Source organism: Mustela nivalis (assembly GCF_964662115.1).
Source record: "Mustela nivalis genome assembly, chromosome: 12".
NCBI lineage: Eukaryota > Metazoa > Chordata > Mammalia > Carnivora > Mustelidae > Mustela > Mustela nivalis.
Window position 1 is genome coordinate 5,436,702 of NC_139031.1, and position 24,573 is coordinate 5,461,274.

At 58.1% G+C, this 24,573-nt stretch overlaps 2 protein-coding genes across 9 annotated transcripts in view; one reads left to right on the top strand and one right to left on the bottom strand.

Annotated features, from left to right (window-relative positions):
* Positions 1-24,573, top strand: part of WDR86 (WD repeat domain 86) — a 28,004-nt gene that overhangs the window by 2,027 nt on the left and 1,404 nt on the right. For 2 of the 7 annotated variants that reach the window (XM_082693476.1, XM_082693475.1), the window contains exons 3-7: positions 8,239-8,380; positions 10,100-10,514; positions 13,345-13,480; positions 16,380-16,483; positions 19,121-20,204. In XM_082693476.1, the coding sequence (XP_082549602.1) occupies positions 8,239-8,380; positions 10,100-10,514; positions 13,345-13,480; positions 16,380-16,483; positions 19,121-19,453 (1,130 nt within the window). In that variant the 3' untranslated portion in view covers positions 19,454-20,204. The other 5 variants (XM_082693478.1, XM_082693479.1, XM_082693477.1 and 2 more) reach the window with 5 other exon arrangements.
* The window catches only part of NUB1 (negative regulator of ubiquitin like proteins 1), a 28,338-nt gene continuing 24,137 nt past the window's right edge, over positions 20,373-24,573 (bottom strand). For both annotated transcript variants that reach the window (XM_082693464.1, XM_082693465.1), the window contains exons 12-15: positions 23,829-23,975; positions 22,273-22,368; positions 21,457-21,634; positions 20,373-21,285 (exon numbers count right to left, since the gene is read on the bottom strand). In XM_082693464.1, coding sequence (XP_082549590.1) covers positions 21,107-21,285; positions 21,457-21,634; positions 22,273-22,368; positions 23,829-23,975 — 600 coding nt within the window. In that variant the 3' untranslated portion in view covers positions 20,373-21,106. The remainder of the gene's footprint in view (positions 21,286-21,456; positions 21,635-22,272; positions 22,369-23,828; positions 23,976-24,573) is intronic.

Consider the following 24,573-nt stretch of genomic DNA (forward strand, 5'->3'; position numbering starts at 1 on the left):
CAGGAGGCACACACAGTAGGAGTACATACTGTTTGGGCTTTGTTTGTTTGTTTGTTTGTTTGTTTTAGATTTTATTTATTTATTTGATAGACAGCCAGAGAGGGAACACAAGCAGGGGGAGCGGGAGAGGGAGAAGCAGGCTTCCCAGCCAAGCAGGGAGCCGGATGTGGGGCTCCGTCCCAGGACTCTGGGATCATGACCTGAGCTAAAGGCAGGCTGAACCACCCAGGCCATCCGAAATACATACCGTTTTATGAAAGTTTCACAAGTGCCTACATACGGGTTTATATTTGTGTATCGTCACTGGAGGTGGAGGGCTTTCATACCCTGGGCCCCTGTCACATGTCTGCAGGCCAGGGCTGTGAGTCCCTGCTCCAGCTCAACCCCTGGTGTCCCCTGAGCAGCGGGTACAGCCCCTTGGAGCACAAGGTTCTGCACATGGTTATTTATCACCGCCTGGTTTTTTTCCACCACAATCAGCAAATCCTGGGTGGCCTCCCCAGGCCTTCCAAGTCCTGTAGGCACAGGGAGTACAAGTCAGCTTCACTATTGGCTGATACGGACTCGATTGGTTTTGTTTTTTATTTTTTTAAAATATTTTATTTACTTATTTGACAGAAAGAGAGCACAAGCAAGGGGAGGAGAAGAGAAGCAGGCTCCCCACTGAGCAGGGAGTGTGGGATTATGACCTGGGCCAAGGCAGACACTGGAGCCACCAGGCACCCCGACCCTACTGCTTTTAAATAAAAGCAGTTATGGTGGATATCTCACAGCCCAGAGATGAATTTGGATTGGCCGTTACTTGCAGCCGGGGGTGATAAAGGAGAGTCAGTTACAAACTAACACATATTCCTCTGGCCACCTCCAAAGTCACCCCCAAAGTCACACAGATTGACAGGCACTCAAGTGAGGCTGGGAGATCTAAGATCTGCCCAAAACTTATAATCCAGTTGTAGTGCTTTTCCAAACATAAGACTCATCTGGCGGGCTTTCAGAAACATAAATTCCCAGGTCCCAGTTCCAGTGAGGGCCCTGGTGTACGACTCCAGAATTCGCGTTTCTAACAAGCTTTTGGCTGGATCTGATGCACCCTGACCCCAGGGAGCTCCCGGGCCTGGTGTCCAGTGTGGGAGCCTAGTTCGAAGGTGGGTGACCCCCCCAGTCAAGCTCCCCGCTCTTCCAGGGTGGTTCCAGGTGGGCATGGGGCTCTGTACCCAGGGTCTCTCCAGAGCCCACCCTCCTGTCCAGCCCTGCTCCGCCGTCACCTCCCAGCTCATGCCTGGCAACTCCCCCTCCCACCCATTTTGGTGGCCCTCACAGTGGCTTGTCCCCTCAGGACACCAACCCCCATGTCCTGGTGAGGTGGTGCCTGCCCCTCTGGTGGCCTGCTTGAGAGCCATCCGGCTCCAAGGAAAACTATCAGATGAATCCCTGCCGCTCGTGTCTGTCAGAATTGCTTCTGCGGCTGTAAGGGTTGACAGGAGTTACCTTTCCTTATCCGGAAATCGCACTATTACACTCAACTTGAAAAAGAGTCTTTTGGGGCACGAGATACTCCTTGCGTGGCCCCCAAGGAAAGCAAGGTCTTGCCAGCTCTGCCCCCAATAAGATTTGTTCGTATTAGTGAAATAATAACCAGTGTCTTAGCATTTGTTTAATATCCTGTATTTTATTAATATCCCTCAATACACTTACTTCTTTATCCATTATAATTAATGCTCAAAACTGTGATGTGGGTAGAGCCGACACGGGTCTATAGACGGGACTAGGCAGGCACAGATCTCTTTACTGGCACACGGAGTGTTCGAAGTGTTTTCTAGATAACCTGGCCTGTGAGGTAGGTTCTGTTGTCTGCACGCCCTGAGATGGGAGCTGTTATGGGACTTGGCTGAGGTCACACTGAGGGATTGCATGGACAGCTTTGCCCCCTCTGTGTGGCTCCGGCTTGCATCAGGACAACCTACAGATCTGTGGGGCTCTCCTGACCCCCCACTCCAGGCTCTTTCTACTCCTGTTGTGGAAACTGCCATATTGGGGTGAGTGCCAGCGCCTGCTGCAGCTCTGGGCCCCTAAGAAGGTTCTGGAGAAGAGCCTGTTGGCAGGGGGCCAAGCCTGGATTTCTGGGGCAGCGTGGCCGGTGTGCGCAGCTCCTGCCGGGCATTCTCCTTCTGCCCTGGAGCTTCTTGCTCTGCTCAGCTCCCCCAGAGGGCCAGAGGCAGTTAGGGGGACCCAAGGCTTTTCTGTGAATCTTGCAGCATTTTGAAAGTTGATGTGCAGTAAAGGAAGAATAGGACAGCCCTTTGTGGGTGGGGTCTCGGTGGCCAAGTTGTCACCCTTGGTCCTGGGGAGCAGGCTGAGTCACCAGGGCCCCGCAGCTTCCCTCCCTCGGGGGCTTTCTTTTTTCAGTCTGCTGGTGCCTGTCCGCCCCGATGACCCCTGACCCCTACCCGCCACGGGGAGGGGGCAGGGAGGCAGGACAGGCCGTTACTAGTCGTGAGCCCGGGCTCTGGAGCTGGGCGGCTTGGGCTCAAATCTCATTACTTAACTTCTCATGCCTTAGTTTCTTTATCTGTGAATTGGGATGATAAAATAGTCATCCAGTCTTACGAGGTTATGAGGGGGTGGGAAAACCGGTCAGTAAAGAGCTCCTGGCTCCTGTGAGTGACCTTGTCCTCCAGGCTCACATCCACAAGCCCAGCCTGAGTCAGAGCATCTCCTTGACGCGGCGCCCGGCCAGCCCCAAACTCTTCATCCTTTGCTCCTGAGGCCCGATTCCACCATTCAAGGCTGGGAAGGGCTAACGAGTCCTCCCGTGTTTCCGCAGGCAGAGAGGCTCTGGAGGCTCTGAGCTCCTCCCTCTTGCTCCAGGACGATATTAACTCTAATAGAAAACATGTAGCATCCAATTGGCCATCTTAACCAGTTTTTTAAGTGTACCGTTTGAAGACAGTAAACATTGATTGACCTTCTGCCATTACCAGGACCCATCTCTAGAACTTGTCCATCCCGGAAAACTGAGACGGTGTCCACTTCGAACAATAACCCCCTTTCTCCCACCCCAGGCCTTGGCGCCCACCATCCTGCGTTCTGCCTCTGAATCTGACCGCTCTGGGAACCTCGTACAGGCTCACGTCACTTAGCAGGATGTCGTCCAGGTTCATCCCAGCTGTCGTGGCTGTCAGGATTTCCTTCCTTGGGAAGGCCGCTTACTGGTCTGCTATCTGCCTCTTTTTGCGCATTCATCTGTCCGCAGATACTTGGGTTTCTTCCACATGATGTGCTGAGAAGTGCCACCATGAGCTTGGGTGTGCAAATACCTCTTCCAGGCCCTGTTTTCCGTTTCTTTTGTAGAGACACAGAAGTGGGCTTGCTGAGTCATCTCCTACGTTTTTTGTTTTTTTTTTTTTTTTCAAAGATTTTATTTATTTATTTGAGAGAGAGAGAAAATGCACATACGCCAGGGGAGAGACAGGGAAAGAAAGGGGCAAGCGGATTTCCTGATTAACAGGGAGCCTGACATGGGACTCGATCCCAGGATCCTGGAATCATGACCTGAGCCAAAGGCAATCGCTTAACCGCCTGAGCCCCCTAGGCACTCCAAAATGCAGTTTGTTGTAAGCATGGATGTGGCTGACGGAAGCACAGGTCAGTAATTCATTCTTCAGCTCTCCAGCGGCCAGCATCCGCAGGTAGTGAGCTCCCCGTGGGTGCCCACTGAGGAGGTCCCAGAAGGAGGCCGGAGAGCTGCCTGGTGGAGGGTGTGGGCTGAGAGGAGCGGGACTGGAAAGACAGGCCCTGCGGTGGCACCAGCCACAGGAGCACCAGCCTGTCCTGGCTGAGTCTCCCATGGCTTTGTCAGACACAATTTCAGCCACACCTTCCACGCCAGGGACAGGTAGCCTTCGCTGCTGTGGCTTGCTGACGTCACACACCCAGATGCACTTGCATCAGGCAGGAAACAAAAATGGCACCTCAACACAGTAGCTAAAGGCCAGTTTGATTAAAAAAAAAAAAAAAAGACCCTTTCCAAAGGTGGGCACGGTGTAGGGGATCCCCCGGATCCGTGGCTGGTACCCACAGGGCTCTCGGGGCTCCCAGACCTGGAGGAGCCGGGCCTGGAGCCTTCCCGGCAGCCCGGAAATGGCTGTGGAGAGGCCTCCCTCCAGGGAAGTGTGACCGAGGTTTGCGGTTTTAATGGCTGTGGGCCAGCAGATCCTGACCCAGGTCTCCTGCGGGGCTCCCAGCTGTCTGAACCCTGCAGGCGGGGTGGGGGGGTGTCAGGGAGCCCCCAGGGAGTGGGGGCGCCGCAGGGAGCCGGCCGGAGGAGAGGAGAGGGGCAGCAGCGGGAGAGGAGGCCCCGCTCTTCATGCCAAGGTAGTGGAACGAGTGTTCCAGCGTGGCCAGTGCCCACGGCAGCCCCCCTCTGCGGCCGCAGACCCCAGGAGGCCCGTGGCCCAGTGGCTCCTCCGGCACGTGGAGGGGCACTTCGACCCCCAGCTTCTAGCGAGTCCCAGGGTGTGCGGCCGGGGAGGCGGGGAGGGCCGACTTGGCAGAAAACCTTGAGCCTCAGCATGTCCTTTTGAACATAGTAACTGCATCTTATCTGCATTCTTTCTCCCTTCAAAAATGTTTATTTTTAGTTGGGCTTTTTTGCTTATTCTACCCAATTCCGACAGCTCATGGTGGTGGTGCTGTGGTCCCTGGAGATGGGATAGGCCCCCCCTTGTCCCCAGCCTCCCTTATCCGTCCCTCCCCAGGGGACCCTGTCGGCTGTGTGCAGTGGACCCTGTCGCACGGTCTGCGGACTGCGGTCAGGGACACGCTCTGCAGCCTCTGCCGGCTGGGCTCTGAGCTGGGGCTCATTCAGCGTGGGTTTTCAGACGCGGAGTCACTGCCCGGCATGCAGAGGAAGGGGCCTGTCCCTGGGAGGCCCTTGACCGCTGCACAGAATCTCAACGAGCTCCGAGCTGGCCCCCGAGGGGCAGAGGGTCAGCCTGGCCCAGCTTCAGAGATGGGTTTTTTTTTCTTTTTACATTTAAAAAATTCTTTTCATTATTGACTCTTCACGTCTTTGTTTATAGGTATTTATATACATGTCTCTCAGTATGTATATATATTTAAAGTTTTATTTATTTTAGAGAGGGGTGGGGGAGGGGCGGGGGAGAGAGAATCCCAAGCAGACTCCATGCTCAGCACCGAGCCTGACGTGAGGCTCGATCCCTCGACCCTGAAATCACAACGTGAGCTGAAACCGAGACACCCCCTTAACCCACTGCGCCCCCCCGGTGCCCCTACAGGTATTTATATTTGTATCGTATACATCGTCCCCCTACTTGCATGGGTCATGCAGTTGGTCCACATCCCTGGGCTAGTGGCTGTGGCTTCGCTGAGGACGAGTGCCACGGCTTACTGGCCACTCGGCTTTCCAGCACTTTTCTTGGCCTTATATACGCACACGGCAGGTCGCCTTCCCGCTGTCGGACTGTCAAGACGGGACAGAATCAGCCAGGAGGCGGCCCATGCCCTTGCGGATGCCTCTCCTGGCTTGGCTGACCCCTGACGGTGCAGCCCCGCCCCCGGAGGATGACTGCAGGGTGGGGGGCGGTCTGTGGGCAGGGCCGGCTCTGCTGCACCCCACTGCCCTCGGGGTGCTGGGCCACCTTCCAACCCTGGAAGCCAGGGGCCTCCTCAGACGCCGCTGGGCACCCCTATGGCAGCTCTGGTTTCAGGGTAGTTTGTTGACAATCTTAAAATATTTCATAAACATTTGGGAATTGGCAAAAAGCTGGGCTGTGTTTTGCCAAACATTTTGCCCTCGACTTTTCAACTGACGTGTATTTTAAGGAAACCTGATCTGCATCATCTCCCAGTGTTTACTTACTTCGCACAAACTTTGTTTTCTTAGAGGCCTGGTACATGCTCTCCAAGAAGACTGGAAAACATGTCTTCCTTCCTTCCTTTTTAAAAAAAATTCTCTTTCTTAGAACACAGGGAGTTGGGTTCTTCCAAGAGTAACTGAGCTAAAACCCCAGGGCCAAAAAGTGCCCATCAGCCGGAAACTGCCCAGAAAATTCTAAATCCCTGTCTGGGGGTGCCTGAGTGGCTCAGCCACTTAAGCGTCTGCTTTCAGCTCTTCGTGATCCTGGGGTCCTTGGATCGAGCCCCACATCGGGCTCCCTGCTTGGTTGGGGACCCTGCTTCCCCCTCTCCCTCTGCTGCCTACTCTGCTTATGCACTCTTTCCCTCTGTTAAATAAATAAATAAAAGCTTTCAAAAAAAAAAAAAATCCTTGTCTGATACCAGACATCTAGACAGAATTTTAAAATTCAGTCGCAATCTTTAACGTAATTAATATATCCCACACATGTAGATATTTGAATTAATCAATTTCTTCATCTGTGAAATGGATCTTACGTATAACATTCCTTTGATTCTATTGATTTTCTGGTTGCTGGATCCTTTTTTTTTTTTTTTTTTTAAAGATTTTATTTATTTGAGAGAGAGAGCATGAGAGGAGAGAAGGTCAGAGGGAGAAGCAGACCTGCTGTGGAGCTGGGAGCCCGATGCAGGACTCCCTGGGATCCTGGGACTCCAGCACCATGACCAGAGCCGAAGGCAGTTGCTTAACCGACTGAGCCTCCTAGGCACCCCTGGTTTCTGGATTCTTTTCAAATATACTCAGCTTCAGTTTGCTATCAGGACTCGTTATCAGGGGGAATAAAAGGTTGTTATCGGGGTGTCTGGATGGCTCAGTCAGTTAACCGTCTGCCTTCAGCTCAGGTCATTATCCTAAGGTCCCAGGATTGAGTCCTGCAGTAGACTCCCTGCTCAGTGGAAGCTTACTTCCCCCGTCTCTCTGCCTGCCTCTCTGCTTGTGCTCTCTCTATCTCTCTCTGTCAAATGAATAAAATTAAAAAAAAAAAAGAGTTGGGGCGCCGGGTGGCTCAGTGGGTTAAAGCCTCTGCCTTCGGCTCAGGTCATGATCCCAGGGTTCTGGGATCAAGCCTCGCATTGGGCTCTGCTCAGCAGGGAGCCTGCTTCCTCCTCTCTCTCTGCCTGCCTCTCTGCCTAACTGTGATCTCTGTCTGTCAAATAAATAAATAAAATCTTTAAAAAAAAAAAAAAGCTATCTGAGGTGGAAACATGTTTTTTTAACATACATAGGCGTTCGTGCAGGTATAGAACTAGTGCAGGCATAGAGAGAATCTTTGCATATATGGGCCTGTCTGACCCATAAATGCTGATTTTATATTCTAAACAGATTGAGATTTTATCATGCAGGACTTTAAGGGATTTTGTTGTTGTTTTTTAAGTAGACTCTATAGCCAACATGGGGCTCCAGCTCACAACCCCAAGATCAAAGTCACAGGCTCCGCTGAGCGGGCCAGCCGGCCGGCCCTGAGACAGAGCCGGGTGCACGAGGACAGGCCCTGCTCTGACTGGGAGCTGAGTCCTTCCGGGGCTGCTTTATAAGCCAGGCCGGAAGTCAAACCACCCATCATCGCCCCGACAAGGTGGGCGAGCAGGTGCCTTTGGCCGAGCCGCGGCTCCGTGTGGCCCTCAGTCTGTCCCTAGACCTCCACCCTCCCTCTGCCTGAGCCTTCTCCACCGTTTCAGCCAAACACCTGAATTCCGGCCTGCGGGGCCCTCTCCTGCTTTGGCGTGGGCGGTCTTCTCCCCCGGCTTTTCTCCCCTCCCCTCCCCTCCCCTCACAGGCCCCGCTTGGACCCTGCATCACTGGGCCGCAAACAGCCACCGTCCGGCATTCACCCAATCTGCGCGCCGGCCCCACGAGGCGGGGACCAGGAGATGGGGGTGTGCAGAGGTGACTCAGTGGCAGCACCAAGACCTAGGCCGGGCCTCTGGCCCCGAAGGCCAAGGCCCTGGGCCTCTATACTTCTTGCCTCGGCGACAGTGACAGTGGCTTTGTTCAACCACTGAGTGAATACAAACAGCGGGAGTCTGGAGACAGACTGCTGAAGAAGGGCGAAGGAGGAAGAGGAAGGAGAGAGAGTAGGAAAAGAGAGAACAAAAGGATCTGGGGGGGCAGAGAGAGGGGCCCCCTGAATTTCTCCCGGCAGCCCGCAGCTCCTGAGCTTCCCAGACCAAGTCACCCCTCCAAAGGGCTGGTGATCCTGAGCTCGTCTCAAACATGCCCCAGCCCTGCTTTCTTCGCAGAAGGGAGACAAAAGCTGCCGTGCCCTGCGCTCACGTGTCCCCCCCCCACCCCGTTCACAGGGCACGAGAGCTACGTGACCTTCTGCCAGTTGGAGGACGAGGCTGCCTTCACATGCAGCGCTGACCGCACCATCAGACAGTGGGACGTGCGCACCGGGCAGTGTCTGCAGGTCTTCCGAGGACACACGTCCATCGTGAACAGGTCAGTGTGGCGGGGGGAGGTGCTCCGGGGACAGAGAGGGAGGCCGTGTGGCCCCTGCCGCTGGAGGAACTTAGGTTCCCCACGTGCAGACGCGTCTGAGGTCATCAGGAGCACAGAGGGTGGGGGTCCCCGGACGCTTGTGTTTCAGGCATGACATGGGCTGCATGTGGGGGGTCTGCAGGCAGAGGTTGGGGAAGGGAGGCCCCACCAACACATTGATTGTGCCTGGACGCCCCCCTTGGGGACCCGGGCAGCGCACTGCCCACTGCGAGGCCCAGGGAAAAGCGACGGAGGCCACAGCTCCTACTGATGGGAACAGATTCCAGAGGAAGTGGCCTAATTAGTACCTGACGGTCAACCAGAGGGGGTTGTTGTGGAGACGGAGTGCAGGGTATCTTTAAACCTCCCCTTTCCATGTTGTCATTGAAATTTCCCACCCCCTCCTTCTCAAAAACGTTTGAATTTTTCCTTTCCTTATTGAATTTGGGTCTGAGCTGAGCCATGAAAATTCCTTTGCTAATCAGATCAATTTGACACCATTTATGTAACTTGCGGTGGCCGTCTTAGACTCCCGAGGGAGTGTCCGGTATGACCAGGGGTCTGGGCGCCTGCCCACCTGCAGTCAGAGCTGTGCACCCACAGGGCAGGAGCGAGGTACCGACCCTCCGCAGAGACGCAAGTGTTGTGCTGGCTCGGGACGCTTGTGAGGGGACAAGTCACCTTCCCACAGCCGAGATTTCCCCGGCCTCCTTAGCTGGAGCCCGCAGGGTCCCACCCGCCACCAGGGGTGAGCCCGCGAGGTGGTGCAGGACGTCCCACCTCCTGCTGGTCGCTTCCCGACACCCTTCCTTGACAAAGCGTGGGACTGGGGGAAGGTGTGGGTATGTGGGAGTCTCGTGCCATGAGACAGGGCCGCGGGGAGAGGCCACATCTCAGGGGACAGGCGTGCGTCCAGCTTGTAACCGGAAACTCTCAGCTGCTCCTCAAAAGCAAACCTGGGTAATTGAGGCCAGAAATTATGCTCCGCGGGGTTGCGACTCTCCTGGGCACACACGCCCCATACACACACGTCCACGCGCCCCATGTCTGAGGGGTCAGGGTCCCAAATGGACCATGCTGGGTAGACACTAAGTCTTGCTTAGCCGCTGGATTGCGTTACTGAGTAGCCTGTGCCCAGGGAATCAACTGCTCTGTCCCCACACTTGTGACACATGCCCGGTGCAGCTGTCCCGCCCCTTTGTGGGCTCCAGGGGGTGCGGCGGGCGGGGGGCTCAGGGCTTCTTAACACGGGTGTGTGAACAGAGTCTTTGATGTTAAGCAAAGTTCTATAGTGAAGACAAACGTGTATTTCCTGGGAAGAAGTTCTTAGTGTTCACCGAAGTGAGACTGAAAGTCCTGAGTATTTGCTGCCCCGGGAGCCTCTCCTCTCTCCATGGGTGCGAACAGAGCTCCGCTCCACCCACACGAGGTTCTCCCGGCTCACTGAACACAGAGGACACCAGACAAAGGGCCCTCCTGACGGCCTGTTAGGCACCCCTGTGTGGTCTGACCCCTGCCCTAGCCCTACGAAGTTTGACCCCTGCCCCTTAGCCCTGCATCCTCTGACCCCTGCCCCTTAGCCCCGCATGCTCTGATCTCTGCCCCTTAGCCCTGCATGCTCTGACCGCTGCCCCTTAGCCCTGCATGCTCTGACCTCTGCCCTCTCCCTCTTCCCACCAGGATCCTGGTCGCCAACAACCAGCTCTTCAGCAGCTCCTACGACCGCACAGCTCGAGCCTGGAGCGTGGACAAGGGACAGGTGGCTCAGGAGTTCCGAGGCCACCGCAACTGCGTGCTGACCCTAGCCTACTCCGCGCCCTGGGACCTGCCCGGGGCTCCCTGCGCCGAGGAGGTTGGGGGGCTCCTGGTGACGGGCAGCACGGATGGCACGGCCAAGGTGTGGCAGGTGGCCAGCGGCTGCTGCCACCAGACGCTGCGGGGCCACACGGGAGCCGTGCTCTGCCTTGTGCTGGACACGCCCAGTCACACCGCCTTCACCGGCAGCACCGACGCCACAATCCGCGCCTGGGACATCCTGAGCGGGGAGCAGCTGAGGGTGTTCAGGGAGCACCAGGGCTCTGTCATCTGTCTGGAGGTGAGATCCGCCTGGCCCTCGCCTGTCTTATGAGGGAGGCGCCCGGGTGGCCTTCTGAGCCACCACCCTCCCCCGAGTCCTAGTTAGCTTGGGCCGAGGAACAGAGTACTGCAGTCAGGGACAGTGGACATGACCGAGACAGATGGTCTCACCGCTCTGGGGCTGCAAGCCTGAGACCCGGGGGTCGGCGTGTAGCTGGGCGTCTTCTCAGGGCGCCGTCCCTGCCCACCCTCCGCATCCAGGTGTCCTCTTCCCATAAGGACTCCAGTCCTATGGATTAGGTCCCACCTCTGTGACCTCATTTTAACTTAACTACGTCCTTAAAGACCCTGTCTCCAAACACACCCGCCCTCACGGATACGAGGGTCACAGCTATTGTCAACATAGGAATTCTGGTTTTTTTTACATGTTAAGGGAAGGTTATGTCTACCCAGAAACGCTGGTCCCTCATTCCTCCATCCAAAAGTTCTACAACATGAAATTGGGTTTTTTTTAAAGGCTTGGCACAAAAACGTCCTTGGCGGCGAAGCCTGGCCCGCACAGATAGGAAGCTCGCTGGAGCTCACTTGATCCCATTTCCTGGGACTAGGCATTCCTTTGCTGTAGAAACACGAGGGTGTTGCTCAAATCCCCAAACTCCTGAAATACATCTGGCTCCAGGGTTTTGGATCAGGGATTCTGAGCGTGAAATCGGGCCCACCCCTGGTGGTTGTGAGGGCTCCACGGACTAGCAGTGGGTGTGACCCAGACGTGAGCCCCTCGGGTGCCTGGTAGCTTGCGCTGTGGTTGGCCATCCAGCCGATGCTGCCTGTGCTTATAGGTGCTCATTGTACACGTGAGAGGCTCAGAGGGGGTGAGCAACTTGTCCACGGCCTCACAGCTGCTGAGGGGCAGCATAGAAAGGTGTGATGGGGCCTGCACCCTGCTGGGCTGGGGGAACCCCCTCCCGCAGTCTCTCCCCTGAGGCGGGATGTCTGGAGCCCACCTGTGCTCGGCAGCCTGGCCCGGCAGCTTCATCCCCTGCCCCGAGAGCATCCGCGGCCGGGAGCTGAGCAGGGAGAGGCCCGCGCCCCAGGGGCCTCCACAGCAGAGGCCCAGGCCTGCTTGGATGGATTGCACAGCAGGGAGATGGCCCCTGAGCCCCGGCCCCCCAGAGCTGTCTAGGCTGAGGAAGTCTTGCAGGTCCTGTCCTCTGTGACATGCCCCCGTCAGGGTCTGTGTGCTTTCTCATGTGCCTCGGACCTCCTCTGGCCTCCCCAAGCTGCCCGGCTGTTCCCCGTGGACGTCCTCACAGGAAAGCAGCCAAAGAGAACAGTGAGGTCTGAGGCAGCCAAGGACAACATGCTTGGAGCTTATCCTGGGCCTCTGGACTCGTGATTTGTACTTTGAAATGGAGCTTCTTGGTCACTTGTAAACACAGTGCGACAGGCCCCGCGTTCTTGGGACGCATTGTGTGGTGAGCAGGAGGCATCGTCCCGTTGCCACAGCCGCCACGGAAGCTTAGGGCCCCCCTTACGGGGACTCAGTGGCACAGAGAGGCCCAGGGGCCCACGGGGACCTCCAGCCCACAGGCCACACTCACCAGCTCCCTTAATTTCAGGTCTGTGAGTCTCAGTGGGAAGTTGGGGAAGCGTGGTCCCTGGAGGCTTTGAGGCTGCCTCTAAAGTGATGGTTGTTGGGGACGGTCGGGACACACGGGGCCAGGAGTGAATGGCCTAAAGCCAAGTCTGACCTGGGCTGTGGCTGGGGTGGAAATATAATCTGGACTGGTCAGAGCCCTGTCCTCCAGGAACTCATAGGGGAAAACTGGGGCAGCCGCGGGCCCTGGAGTGCAAAGGGGCCCAGAGTGTGGCTGTCGTTGGGCGGGTGTGTGCTCCAGGTAGGAAGGCGGGGGCTATGGTAAGGATGCCGGGGGCCAGTCTGTGCTGGCTCCAGGCCTGCTGCCTGGTGCCCCAGCTGAAGGGCCTCCTCTTTCCTAAGGCTTCAGGGGTCGCTGGGCCCCAGCACCGGCACAAATGGCTCTCCAGGGCTCCCAGCCGCCCTCCGTGCCCGGCTTCCAGTTCTCCTCTGCTTCGCTGCTAACCAGAGGGGCTGGGTGGGGACTCTCTTGGCTGCCGGGATTTGGTCTAGATGAACCTGCAGAATTATTTTAGTAGTCTTTGCCCTTCCCTTGGGCTCGGACTGGTCTGCCTCGGCCAGGGGAGCTCCTGCAAAGGGCCTCCGACACCGCATCCCTTCTCTCCCAGACCCTTGCCTTCTCTCCTGTGACACCCAGCAGGGGTGCGAAAGCCACTCTGGTCAGCTGGGGCAGGCAGGACGTGGGGGAGCCGGTCTCCAGGGCTCCTCCCTCCCCACCAGGGCAGCCCCGGGAGCCCTGTCCTCCGCAGGGATGATGGAGGGAACCGCTGGTGCAGCCCGGCCATAGCTACAGGCGGATTCCCAGGAAACTTTCAGGCACGGACGGTTCTTCCCCAGCAGCTGCGGACAAGAGACGCTGCCGACAGTAACGACACGCAGGAACATTCTGTGGCGCTTGCTCCTAGCGCGCCGAGCGCCCCCAGGCCTTCCCCCGCCGGCCACGGGAAGGCTCTGACACGATGCTTCTCTCTCGGTGCGGGGGAGCCGTCGGGGCCGTGGCCGAGGGCAAAGCGGCAGGATTCTCGGGTGGGCCGTTGGGTGGGTTCCCCCGGCAGGGTCTTCCCCGCTCGTCCACGGTTCCCAGTGACGGGCACGCGCCCCTCCCCCACCACACGGAGTGGTCTGGGGGATCCGAGTCACCTGCTGCGGCAGCAGCCTGGGCCCAGCGCCGCCCTGCCTCCTCCTCCCCCAGCTCGTGAACCGGCACGTGTACTCGGGCAGCGCCGACAGGACGGTCAAGTGCTGGCTGGCAGACACCGGGGAGTGCGTGCGCACGTTTGCGGCGCACCGGCACAGCGTGAGCGCCCTCAGATACCACGCGGGCACCTGTAAGTGACTCCCGCCCGGCCCCACGCTGCTCCCACCCGCCTGCGCTGCCTCCGCCCTTCACGCCTCGCCCCCACCAGATCCTCCCGCCCTCGGGGCCCTCGGGGCTTCTGCGCCCTACTTCTTACTTCTTCCCTCCTGAGCCTCAGCGGCCCTTTGGGATGGTCAGCATCGAGAGAGCACAAGCAGGGGAAGCAGCAGGGGAAGAGGGAGAAGCAGGCGCCCCTGAGCAGAGAGGACCCTGGGATCCTGACCTGAGTCAAGGACAGACGCTTAACCGACCCCGCCCCAGGGTTATTAACAAATTACAGCCCAAATGCTTAGGAGCCCCAGGGATAAGCGCATCTCAGGGACACATTCTCCTTATTCAAATGAGACCCTGAGGCCACCTAACTCCCGCCAGACTGAAGAGCCACGTGGGTTTGGCTTCACCTGGCATTACTTTTGGCTACAGATAGCAGAAAGCCCAGATAACAGTGCCTTGAATGAAACAGTGGTTTATTTTTCTCAGAATTTCTGAGGCTGGCGGTGCAGGCAGGAATGGATGGTTCCACAAAGTTACCAGGGCACCCAGTTTCCTTTGATCACTTTGCTTTATAGCTCTTAGTATACGTCTTCTATCTTTTAGGGGGCCTCATAGTTTAATGTAGCTGCTGAAGCTCCAGCCATCATATCACGTTTTAGGCAGACAGGAAGAAGAAGGAAAGGTAAAACGATGTGTCTCTTAGTTGAGTGGGTCTCTTTAAAGATCTTTCTTGGAAGCTCTACCCAAAGACTTGGCATACATCTCTTTGCTGCCTGAAAGAGAGACTGAATAATAAAATCTCTTATCTGGGGATATTGCTGCCAACTTTAATCAGGTTATTTTGGAAAGAAAGAAGGGCAGAATAGCATATTGGATAGGCAACAAGCTCTTTGTCCCACAGTTCTCAAACTGACACACCTGAGCTTTGCTGGCTGTTCCCTGAGGCCTGGCTCATGTGCACACCCCAGACACACCCAGAAGACAGACACTGCTCCAGGAAGCACTCCCCCCACCCCCACACACCTCACCATACCTACATGAGAGTGGGGCTTCCAGGTTCCTGAACATCTCTTTCCCAAAACAATGCCCAGCATTACGTTTTGCTATTGCCCCCCGTCCCTGCTCTGTTCTCTCTCTCTCTCTCTCTCTCTCTCTCTCTCTCTCACACACACACACACACACACACTCACACTGAAGGAGCAGATGGGTGTGGGGGAGATGCAGCACAAAATTCAAGTTGACTTCACAGCACGGGTGTTAAATGAAGATAGAATGTGGATCTCTGAAAATAGAGCTTGAGATACCCTCGGATTTAGGTGTCTGACACGGGAAAATTATTTTTTCCTTCTTCCTGGGTCCAAGCCTGTTAATGTTAAGTGTGATTCTGGCTCTGCTCCCAAGTCAGGACCTCTGGTTTAAAAAGATTAAAGTGGCCCAGAGCGCCACCCCTTGGCAGCAGCTGGGATGGACCCCACCTGCTGCCCACTATAAAGGAAACTGGTCCTGGCCATTGCCAACAGGCTGTGGGGGTGATAGGACTTAATTCCTGACCCTCTTCCCCTCCACTGGACACCCAGAAGCCACACTGGGTTGGGGTAGGGGAAGCAGGAAAGGAACAGAAGAGACCCAGGAAGGAAACTCCCCCTCTAGAGACATATTCACCAGTAGCTTCAGCAGCAAGGCTGGGAATAGGCAGGTGAAGCAGTAATCCGGGTAAAGAAGACATCCCTGAGGCTAGGGATCCCCCATAGCTTGCTCAGGCTGCTGGGTGGGTGCGGCAGTTGCTGTGGGGACCACACCAGGGGCGCTTCTCTCTGCCGCCCCTCAGGTTCTCTGCCCTAGAGTGTTTTCCTGTGAGGAGCAGGTTGGAGGAGCTGACACCCCAAAGAGAGGCCCTCAACCAATGACCTGCCCCCCTCTCCCAGGGCTCCGGCTCTGAGACGTGGTCTGCACTTTCTCCGAGGGGTCCCCCTGCAGTCAGCTGCTCACTAATTCGCCTGTATGGACGTCCTTCCTGTTTCTCTCCCCACTTGGTGGAATGCTAGGCCAGATGAAGTACTTGAACTCCAATCCTAGCGTCAGGGTCATTTCTGGGAGAGCGCAGGCTGGGACCAGAAGTAGACACCGGAGTTCTTGTGGTCAGCACTCAGTGTGGTCCCTGACCCGCAGAATCAGCGGCAGCTGGAACTGGTTAGGCAAGGAGGCTCGCAGGCCCCGCCCCAGACCTCCTAAGACAGAAACTCAGGTGGGCTCAGCAATCTGCCTTAACTGCCATCCAGGTGACTCAGGTGCTCACGGAGTCTGAGAACTCTTGAACTAAGCTCTAACGTAGGAAAAGGCGCAAGGAAGGCCAAATCCTGGCCCTTGCTGGGGAGAGGTTGGGCAGGGGCGCTCTAGCGAACGCCAGAGGGTCTAGGCTCTGTTTGGAGGGCCAAGTTCATTACTGAGGAGAGGAAGGAACAAATTTCTAGTTGGTCCTTGTTCCAGTAGGCAACTCAGATGTTGGGGGGAGGGTAGATGACTTCCCCCCCACCCCGACCCCACCCCAAGGTAGTGGCTTTAGAGCAGGGAAGTAGGCCTCACCAAAGGCTTCCACCAAACAGTCTGAGCGAGGGCACCTGGGCGGAGGTGGTACTCAGGAGGGACAGGAGCCCGGGCGGGAGAGGGCAGCCGCGGTCCTGCAGAGCACGGGGAGGTGGGTGATCCCCTGAGTTCCCAGGCCGGTAGCAGCAGAATGAAGGTGCCGCCTCCTTCCTTGCAAGGGGCTCCCGCTAGTTCCCGTTTGAACCTTATGACCTCGCGGTGAGGCGAGCGGAGGGGCCCAGGCCCGACCCGCCGCACCCCTGCCCAGGCCCAGCGGCGCCCTGTGTTCACAGTGTTCACGGGCAGCGGGGACGCCCGCGCGCGCGCCTTCGACGCCCAGTCCGGAGCGCTGCAGAGGGTGTTCCGCGGCCACGCCTTCGTCATCAACTGCATCCAGGTAGGCGCTCGCGCCGCCCCCGGGCTCTGCCTCGGCGGGGAGGGAAGGCCGCCCGCCGCACCCCGAGGCCCCCGGCGGAGAGGCCGCCGGCCCTCGGCTTAGGTAGGTGCCGTTCGCGCCCGCGAGCGAAGCTGCGGGCCCTGCGGAGGGGAGGGCGGCCCGGGCGCCCCCGCAGCGCCGCCCCACGCGCCGCCCCGCGCCCGCAGGTGCACGAACAGGTGCTGTACACGGCGTCGCACGACGGCGCGCTGCGCCTCTGGGATGTGCGCGGCCTCCCGTGCGCGCCGCCGCCGCGCCCCGCCGCCCCCGCGCGCAGCCGCTCCCGCCTCTTCAGCAACAAGGTGGGCTGCGCCGCCGCGCCCCTGCAGCCCGCCTGAGCGCCCCGACTCTGCCCCGCCTCGGTGTCCGTGGATTCTGAAGCCCCGTCCCGTCCCGTGGACGGCGACCGTGCTCGCCCTCGGGGACCACGCCTCCGTCCCCGCCGCCCCCAGACCGGGCCTCACCCCCAGCAGAGCGGCCCCGCTCTCGGGTCTGCACCTGGCCCAGCGGGACCCTCCCGACCCAGGGTCTGCGGCCCCACAGCCCCCAGGGCCTGAGGTCCCCAGAAGCTAAACCCATCCTGGGGGGAAACGGGACTTCTTCAAAGAGCCCAGCGGCAGCTGTCATTAAGTTTGGCAGATTGTCCTGAGGACGCTGGTGAAGAACCGAAATACACGTCCTTCCACGCGCTCTGGAATATGTCTTTTGTTCTGCAAACTCAGCGGCCCGTCGGAGGGAGGAGGGGTTCCCGGAACCGGGGCTTCGCACACCCGCCCGGGCCTGCCTCTCCTCGAGGGGGCACTGAGGGGCTGCGGCCCGATGACCCTTGGTGTCACTCGTATGGGGAGCGGCCATGGGAGAGGCGCTTCGTCCTGTGACAGTGACATCGGGGAGCCGTCACCCCTGCTCTGAAGCCCCCAAGTCGGCCGGAACCGAGGAGGGCTTCCCGCCGCCCCGTCTGGGTCTGGAGTTCAAAGGCCCCGGCAGTCGCCTGCCGGTCGCGTGCGCAGCGCGGGCGCCCGAGGCGGGACGCGGGGAAGGGGTGGGCCATCCCTCAGCGGAGAAGCTGGAGGGGCTTCCGGGGGAGGTGGGGCCGGGGCTCCGGAGAGGCCCCGAGGGGAGCCGCCCCCAGCTGCCCCCTCGTCACCTGAAGGGGGCGCGCTGCCAGCCCTCGGCTGGGGCGGGAGGAGAAGCCGCGGGGCGGTGTCTGCGGTCGAGGGCTCGGCATCTGGCCGAGGCCGGGAGCCTCTGGTGCGGAGGAGCGGACCGTGCACTGCGCTCACCGAGAGCTAGTGCGTCCGCGTCGCGCTCTGGGGGTGGGGGGGGTGCAGGTCCAGGCCTGACGGGTCGGGCCCTCCCCATCAGGCCCGAATAGGTACGGGATGGGCACCTGGGGCGGTAGGAAGGGACGCCTACCTTCGTGACTGCGCGCTAGGCCACACCCCGGGAACGCGGGGGCCTCGCCAGGAAGGGAGGCTGGCGGGGGAGAAGCAGGCGCGGCAGCGTCCTGGGGCTGGGCCTCGCGCGGGTCTGCGGCGCCCACAGCTGCGGCTGCAGGGCCATGGCCACCGGCGGGGCTGCCCGGGAGCCGAGGGCAGCCCAGGGAGCGCCGACACCGGGACCACCTCGAGTACTGGTGCCCGGATTTGCGCTGAGCCCGCAGAGGGGCGGCTGGAGTAACCAGCCGCTCCCGGACGCGCGCAGGCGCTGAGCTTTCCTGCCTCTCCTGTCACCCTCCGCCACCTCTGATACCCCGTCCCCTCCAAGCGTACTAGAGACAGACACAGGGGCTCGGACACACCCGGGAAAGAGCCCCGGGGCGGATCGGGACACAGGAGCTGCTAGATAATCTGTTCTCCCGCCTGCCTCCCCTGGACAGAGTAGGAAATGGAAACCTGGTGAGATTTTGTTTTTGTTTTTTAAAGATTTTATTTGACAGAGATCACAAGTAGGCAGAGAGGCAGGCAGAGAGAGGGGAGGAAGCAGGCTCCCCGCTGAGCAGAGAGCCTGATGGGGTACTGGATCCCAGGACCCTGAGATCATGACCTGAGCGGAAGGCAGAGGCTTTAACCTATTGAGCCACCCAGGCGCCCCTGGGGGTTGGGGTTGGGTTTTTTGTTTATTTGTCTTTTGGGTAGTTATATAGCAGAGTGCATTTGGGTAATATTTATTTCTCCAGCACACAAGGCTCTGTTAGATGTTGATGATGTTAAGACCAGATGACCAGGTATTCTTTGCCTTTGATAAATAGGGCCGGATTGAGGTGGGGTGGGGAGGGAGGACATATGGGCAGGGACAGGCAGCAGAGGGTCACCAAAGCCCAGAGCTCCCGGAATTTCATGAGAGGGATCGACATGGGATGTGAAGAGACGCCAGCGTCTCACTCCTGCTCGGAGTCCTGTGAGGGCCTGCGTGTCCGGCCACTGCAGTCCAGACCCCTGCCTGCCTTTCAGGGCGCTCTGCAGTTGGACTGGCGGTCCTTCCTGCCTCATCCTCTGCCCCACCCCACCGTCTGGTGGGCCTAGAACAGCCCTGACCTCATGGATACAGCACACTCGGCCTGTCCTATACCAACTATTACATCCTCATTGGTCCCAGGTCTGGAATGTTCTCCTTTCTTCTCGGACTCTCCAAGGAGAGCCCCTCCAAGGCCCATGTCCTCTGGGACTCCTCCAGCCTCAGCACGGTCCCGTTTACATGGGGACATTTTCATCACGAATGCCCTCTGCTGCTTCTCCTGCCCTCCGGAGCCGGGAATGGCACTCTGTCACTGCCCACTTTCACACAGCAGCTGGAGGCAAAGCCAGGACCAGAACCTGCCTCCCGACGTGGGACGGGCAGCCCTCCTTACCTGAGAGCTGGCCTCTCGGTGTTTCTTCGGGTGCCCACGAAGCGAGGTCAGAGCCCTGCTGGGGAGCTTCTGCATTCTAGCCTTTCCAGGATCACTAAGAACGCATCTGGGAGCTCGAAGCCATGCCTGGCCCAAGGCCAGGACAGTAACTGCTTAGCCAGAAGCTGCGATTCAGGCCTGAAATCCGAGGATGACACAGTCCGGGAGAGACCCCCTCATCACCTCAATCATCAGCCACTTCAACACCAAGGGCGCAAAACCCCATCCCCTCCTGCGCGGGCTCCTTCCCCACCACCAGCTCCAGCTCTGCTTTCCACATTCATCTTTCATGAGAGCCAGCTGTGATTTCTTCGCAGAACCCCGTGCAGCAAACACCTTGGATCTCAACAAGGCTCGAGACGGCCCCGGCGTGCTCCCTACTTAGAACACTTGAGGAGTGTGAGCAACTTACTGCAAAGTCAGGCTGATGATTTTTGAGTATGTTTTCCACCTTTCATTTCCACGTGGATCCTTCATTGTAAACGTCAACAGAAAAGATTCTCACCCATTGAAACTGGGCTGCCTGTTAAGGCTTTATGAAAAGGAATAGTGGAAAAGTCACAGCATTTCAGCTGGCCCTTGGCCCTGGCAACGGGGCCACCTACCCTCCATTGCAGGAGCTTCCCGCGACCTCTGGAGGACAGGAGGAGGATCAGGGACATATCTGGCACCTGATCCAGCACACTGCTGCTGCCAGCTGTGTCCTGGGGCTGGACCCGGCTCTCATGTCACTCCCATCTCCAGAGTGACGTTTGGCGCAGTTGGAGTGCTTACTTGGGCCATTAAGAGGCTAACTACATCTTCAGAAATTAGTAATGTGACACAGGTATACCCAAAACCCCCCACAAACCTGGAGAAAATAGATCTTAATCTCAGATAGCTGTGTCAGTGAGCAGTGAGCTTCATATGACAGTACAGCGTCTGGAAATGCTGATTAAAAATTAATTGCTTTGGTTAGCATTTAAGATTTCCCCATTTAATGAAAGATTTTATTTTTGTAAAGAATTTTGAAAAGATATAAATTCTTCACTTCAACCTTGAATTTCAAGTACACGTCACTAAACTAAGCGTGTAGAGCATGGACATCCAATCTGCCACTGTCTGGTACAGCTACTGTAGCTGATCCCTCATCCTCGGCCCTCAGAGAGCTTGGAATGGTTGAAGATTGAAAGGACATGTCAGGGAGGGGCCGGCGAGGCCAAAGCAGGCAGGCAGAGCTGCAGCGCAGGAGGCAGGGAAGCCAGCAGTGAGCTCGGCGGGGCAGGAGCGCCGGCAAAGTGAAGAGATGGATGGGTGCTCCCCCCCCATTAGCTCCTCCCGGAGACCCTCCCCAGGGGCCACCTACACTCCAGAAGTAACTGCCCTTCCCATTCCTTGGTCAAAAGAAGCCAAAGACCAAGCAGAGAAAACCCGGTTAGGGCTGCAGCATCTGAAGGCCAGAAGGCTGCCGGGAGGAGGAGGACCAGGCCAGAGGCAGCGACTTCCCCAGGCTCAGCATTAGGAACGCGCACCTGTCCCTCCCCGGCCCGCCTCACCCTCACAGCAGCCCCTGCTCCCCGCTGCCCCTCCTACACCCAGGGAGGAAGCATCCCTGCAGCAAAATCAGATACAAGAAGGAAAAAAAGACCTGCGTTCGACTTTTCACAATGATAGACTTTATAAGCAGAAACTCAGTACGTATTTCTGCTCATTATTCAGTTTTTCCTTGTTGCCGACTTTATGTTTTCTACATAGGATAAGTACTCTGCAATAATTATTTCTTCGTCTTCCAGAGTTGAGTCAAGGTAATCTTCTTCGTGTTCCGGAATATCTTCCAATATTTCATTGACGGCTTCTGTCTCCATATCTTCATCTGTTGAGGCACTAGAGGTACCTGCAACGCAGTAGTGTGGTCACAGCTGACGGGGGAGAACAGAGGGAGGACATGCCACAGAACAACGGAGCTGACCCCCGTCCCCAGGGCCCTGGCCACACCTGTGGCCCCCCCCCCCCCCCCGCTTAGCATGCGGCCTGCCAATCTCCCAGCTCTGAGAGCCAGACCTACCTGCGGAGTCGGAAGGGGACGTGGACGGCGTGGAGGAAGCGTCTTCGGCCGCGAGCTGCAGGTCCGGAGGAAGACTCCCCCCGTTGTGGGCCAGGGTCTGGGCCGCCAGCTGCACGTTCCCCCTGAACACTCTCAGGGCAGCGTCAGCCGCCACCGCATCGAAGCCCATGTACACCAGCTAGGGGAGAACACGGGCTGGGCTACACCGCGCCGACCCCCGTCCAGCGCTCCTGCCCAACCCCTGGCCACGGAGAACAGCCTTCCAGGGAATATGCGTCTAACCCCCGGCGTGCGCACGGCACCGGCCTCCTGCCCCACCGCCCTGCAGCACAGTGTGTGCCCGCGCCGCCCGGGAGGTGTCGAGGAAGCCTGTGCCCAAAACGCCCGAGCCTGGTCCTCGCAGAAAGGCAGCGGGCTTGTGGGCCGGTGGGACATGCTCCACCCGGTGACCGGGGCCTTCAGAGAGGTGGTCCCTACACACTTGGTGCGCTGGTCAGGGAGGGAAGTGGGGACAGAGCGCCACGGTGACATCCTTTGAGGTCACTGGCAGGGACGCGCGCTGAAAGCAGCAGCAGTCGTGTCACGTCCCGGGGCACACGAGAGGAGGCAAGTCTACAGAGAACTTCCAGCGGCTCTATCTCCTGCTCTTGAAGGGGAGCCTGCCCGCTCTCCTCCCGTCCATCACCACGGCTGCGAGCCTGGCTGGCCTGTAGGAGGGCCTGAGTCGCTCCTGGAGCCCCGTCCTGCCGCCAGCCTTGTCACCCTGGCCACCCCGCCGCAAGCTGCGGTGGAGGCCGCAGGTACATCCTCGCTTACCTGCTCGATGTTTTCCTGGGAAGGACTTTCTTGATGGCTGCTGGTTTCAGGATCTGAATCATTTAACCACCACATCTGAGGATTACTGAGAAGAATCTAGAAACACACAGGAATTTACTCATCGCTCCCACCTGCTCACCGACTCCGTGCTGGGCGGACACGGCCACAGACACACCAGCAAGTCGAGGGCAGGACACTGTGGGGCACCAGGCAAAGGGCCAAAGGGCGCAAAGGAAGCAGAGAAAAGGGACCCCCGAGCCCAGGCGGCAGGGGGCTGCCGGCGTTCGAAGAAGGCTTCCTGCGAAGAGAGCAGCTGAGTTGAGGTCTGGGGAGGAACAAGACGACCAGGAAAAACGTCCCTTCGAGGAGGCAGGAAGGGACCAGAGCCGGTGGGGGGCGATGGGGGAAGGCCACCAAGAAAACAGCCCTTGTGTCAGAGCTCAGCCCCTGGGCCGACAGGTCGCGCAGGGCGATGAAGGTTTCTCGGACCCTGCAGGGCTGACCCGTGTCGTTTCTCTTTGGAGAGGGTCACGAGCTAGACTTAAAATGTCGAGGACAGCAGAGCTTTTTGACCGCGGATTTTCATACCACACAACACCTACTCTCAACCTTACAAGCCCTCTGGAGAACGTCCCTTTAAATACTTCTAGACTGGTGGCATGTGTCACAGTGCGACTCGTGTAGTCAAGCCTAGGGCACAGCCGCATCAGCCCCACCCCCAGTCAGAACTTCCTGCCTTTATATTGTTCCAACACAGGAGGCCACACTAGATACTCAAATCTAATTATAAATTATACATTTATATGTAATGTGTGTGCTTATATACACACAAATACATAAACATAAACATATTTACTTGTGGAAAGTTCTGAGGAATGGACCGGCGGTCTTGAGAATAAAAGGCCAAGGCAGGGCAGGCTCCTCGCTGCAGGCAGGGTCCACAGCAAACTCCTCAGCAGGGCAGACAAGGGCACCCCTGCCCGCCTGGCCCCAGCCCTAGCAGGCACAGCCCCGGCGGCTCCCCCCAGCTCCCAGCTTCCTTGCGCCAACCGCCCCCCACACTGCCCGGAGAGGCACCCCGTTTGCCCGGCCCGCGCGTGTCCTCCTCCACAGCTCCGCGTCCCCTCTGCCGCCACGTGCCGACCCCACGGTGGTCTGTCCTGCTCTGCATTCTGTCTCCCAGTACTGTGTGTGCTCCCTGAGGCCAGCATGTGCAGAATGAACCAATAAATAAAGCGATATTCAAACAGAACATTAATTAAAAGAAAACCATCCTACAACTTTCCTCACTATTCTCCACATCACTGCTAAACTCTCGGTGTTGCAAACGGAAACCTTACACACAGTTCTGCCCCCTGGCCTCCGCCACTCTGGCTCTGTCACTGGGTTCGAGAACGGGAGCCTGACCCTTAGATCCAAACCGGGACAGAGCAGAAAGGCCCGGGAAGCGGGACTGCACGCACCACGGAAGGACACTGGAGAGGAGTGTAAGCGGAGGAGGGACCCCCCGACCCGCAAGCAGGGGCGCTCAGGGCAGGCCAGGGCTGGGGGGCTACCTTCAGGGCTTCATCCAGGTTCCCGGCGGCCTGATACAGGGCCTGCTTGGCCGCGTGCGTGGAGTAGCCCATTCCTTTCAAAGAGTTGATACTCTCCAGCCGGCGTCTTTTCTTCTCTTTTTCCTCTTTCCTTATTTGGGCCAATTCCTTTAGGAAAACAGCAAAGTCACGGAACTGGAAACTGAGACTTTGTAAGAGGCCTGCTCGATCCACACTCAGTAGGATTCTGGGGGTTGCCAGGCAAAGTGGAAAACAAAAGAAGGGGCTGAACTTCCCTCCGCACGGCTCCCCGAATCACCAACAAGAGGGTTGCGAGGGCAGGGGGCCCGGCACTGCTCTCGGGGCAGGCCAGTGCGAGCAGGAGACCACCATCCCGGCTGGAGGGGAGCGCCTCCCGGTTGCCACCACCCAGCACCACAGCAGGCCGCTGAGAACAGGGAGCTCATCGCTGCCGGGCCCTCTTCCAGGGGGGTGCAGAAGAGCTTCCTGCATGGCTGGGAGGGCTTCTTGGCCCCTGGTTAATTCCCAGGGATCTTGTTAACATGTGGAGTCCGGATGGGGGTTGGGCGATGGGGGGGGCAGCGTCCTGGGTGATACCAAACACGGAGATCTACCCACGCCACTCCTCGTACTTCCGAGGCCCTGTGAGACCATTTAAAACCTCCAGAATGCTCAGTGTCAGGAAACAAAGGTTATCGAAGTCCACAGTTCTTGACCCGGAGCTCAGAAGTGCCTTCTGTTGCTG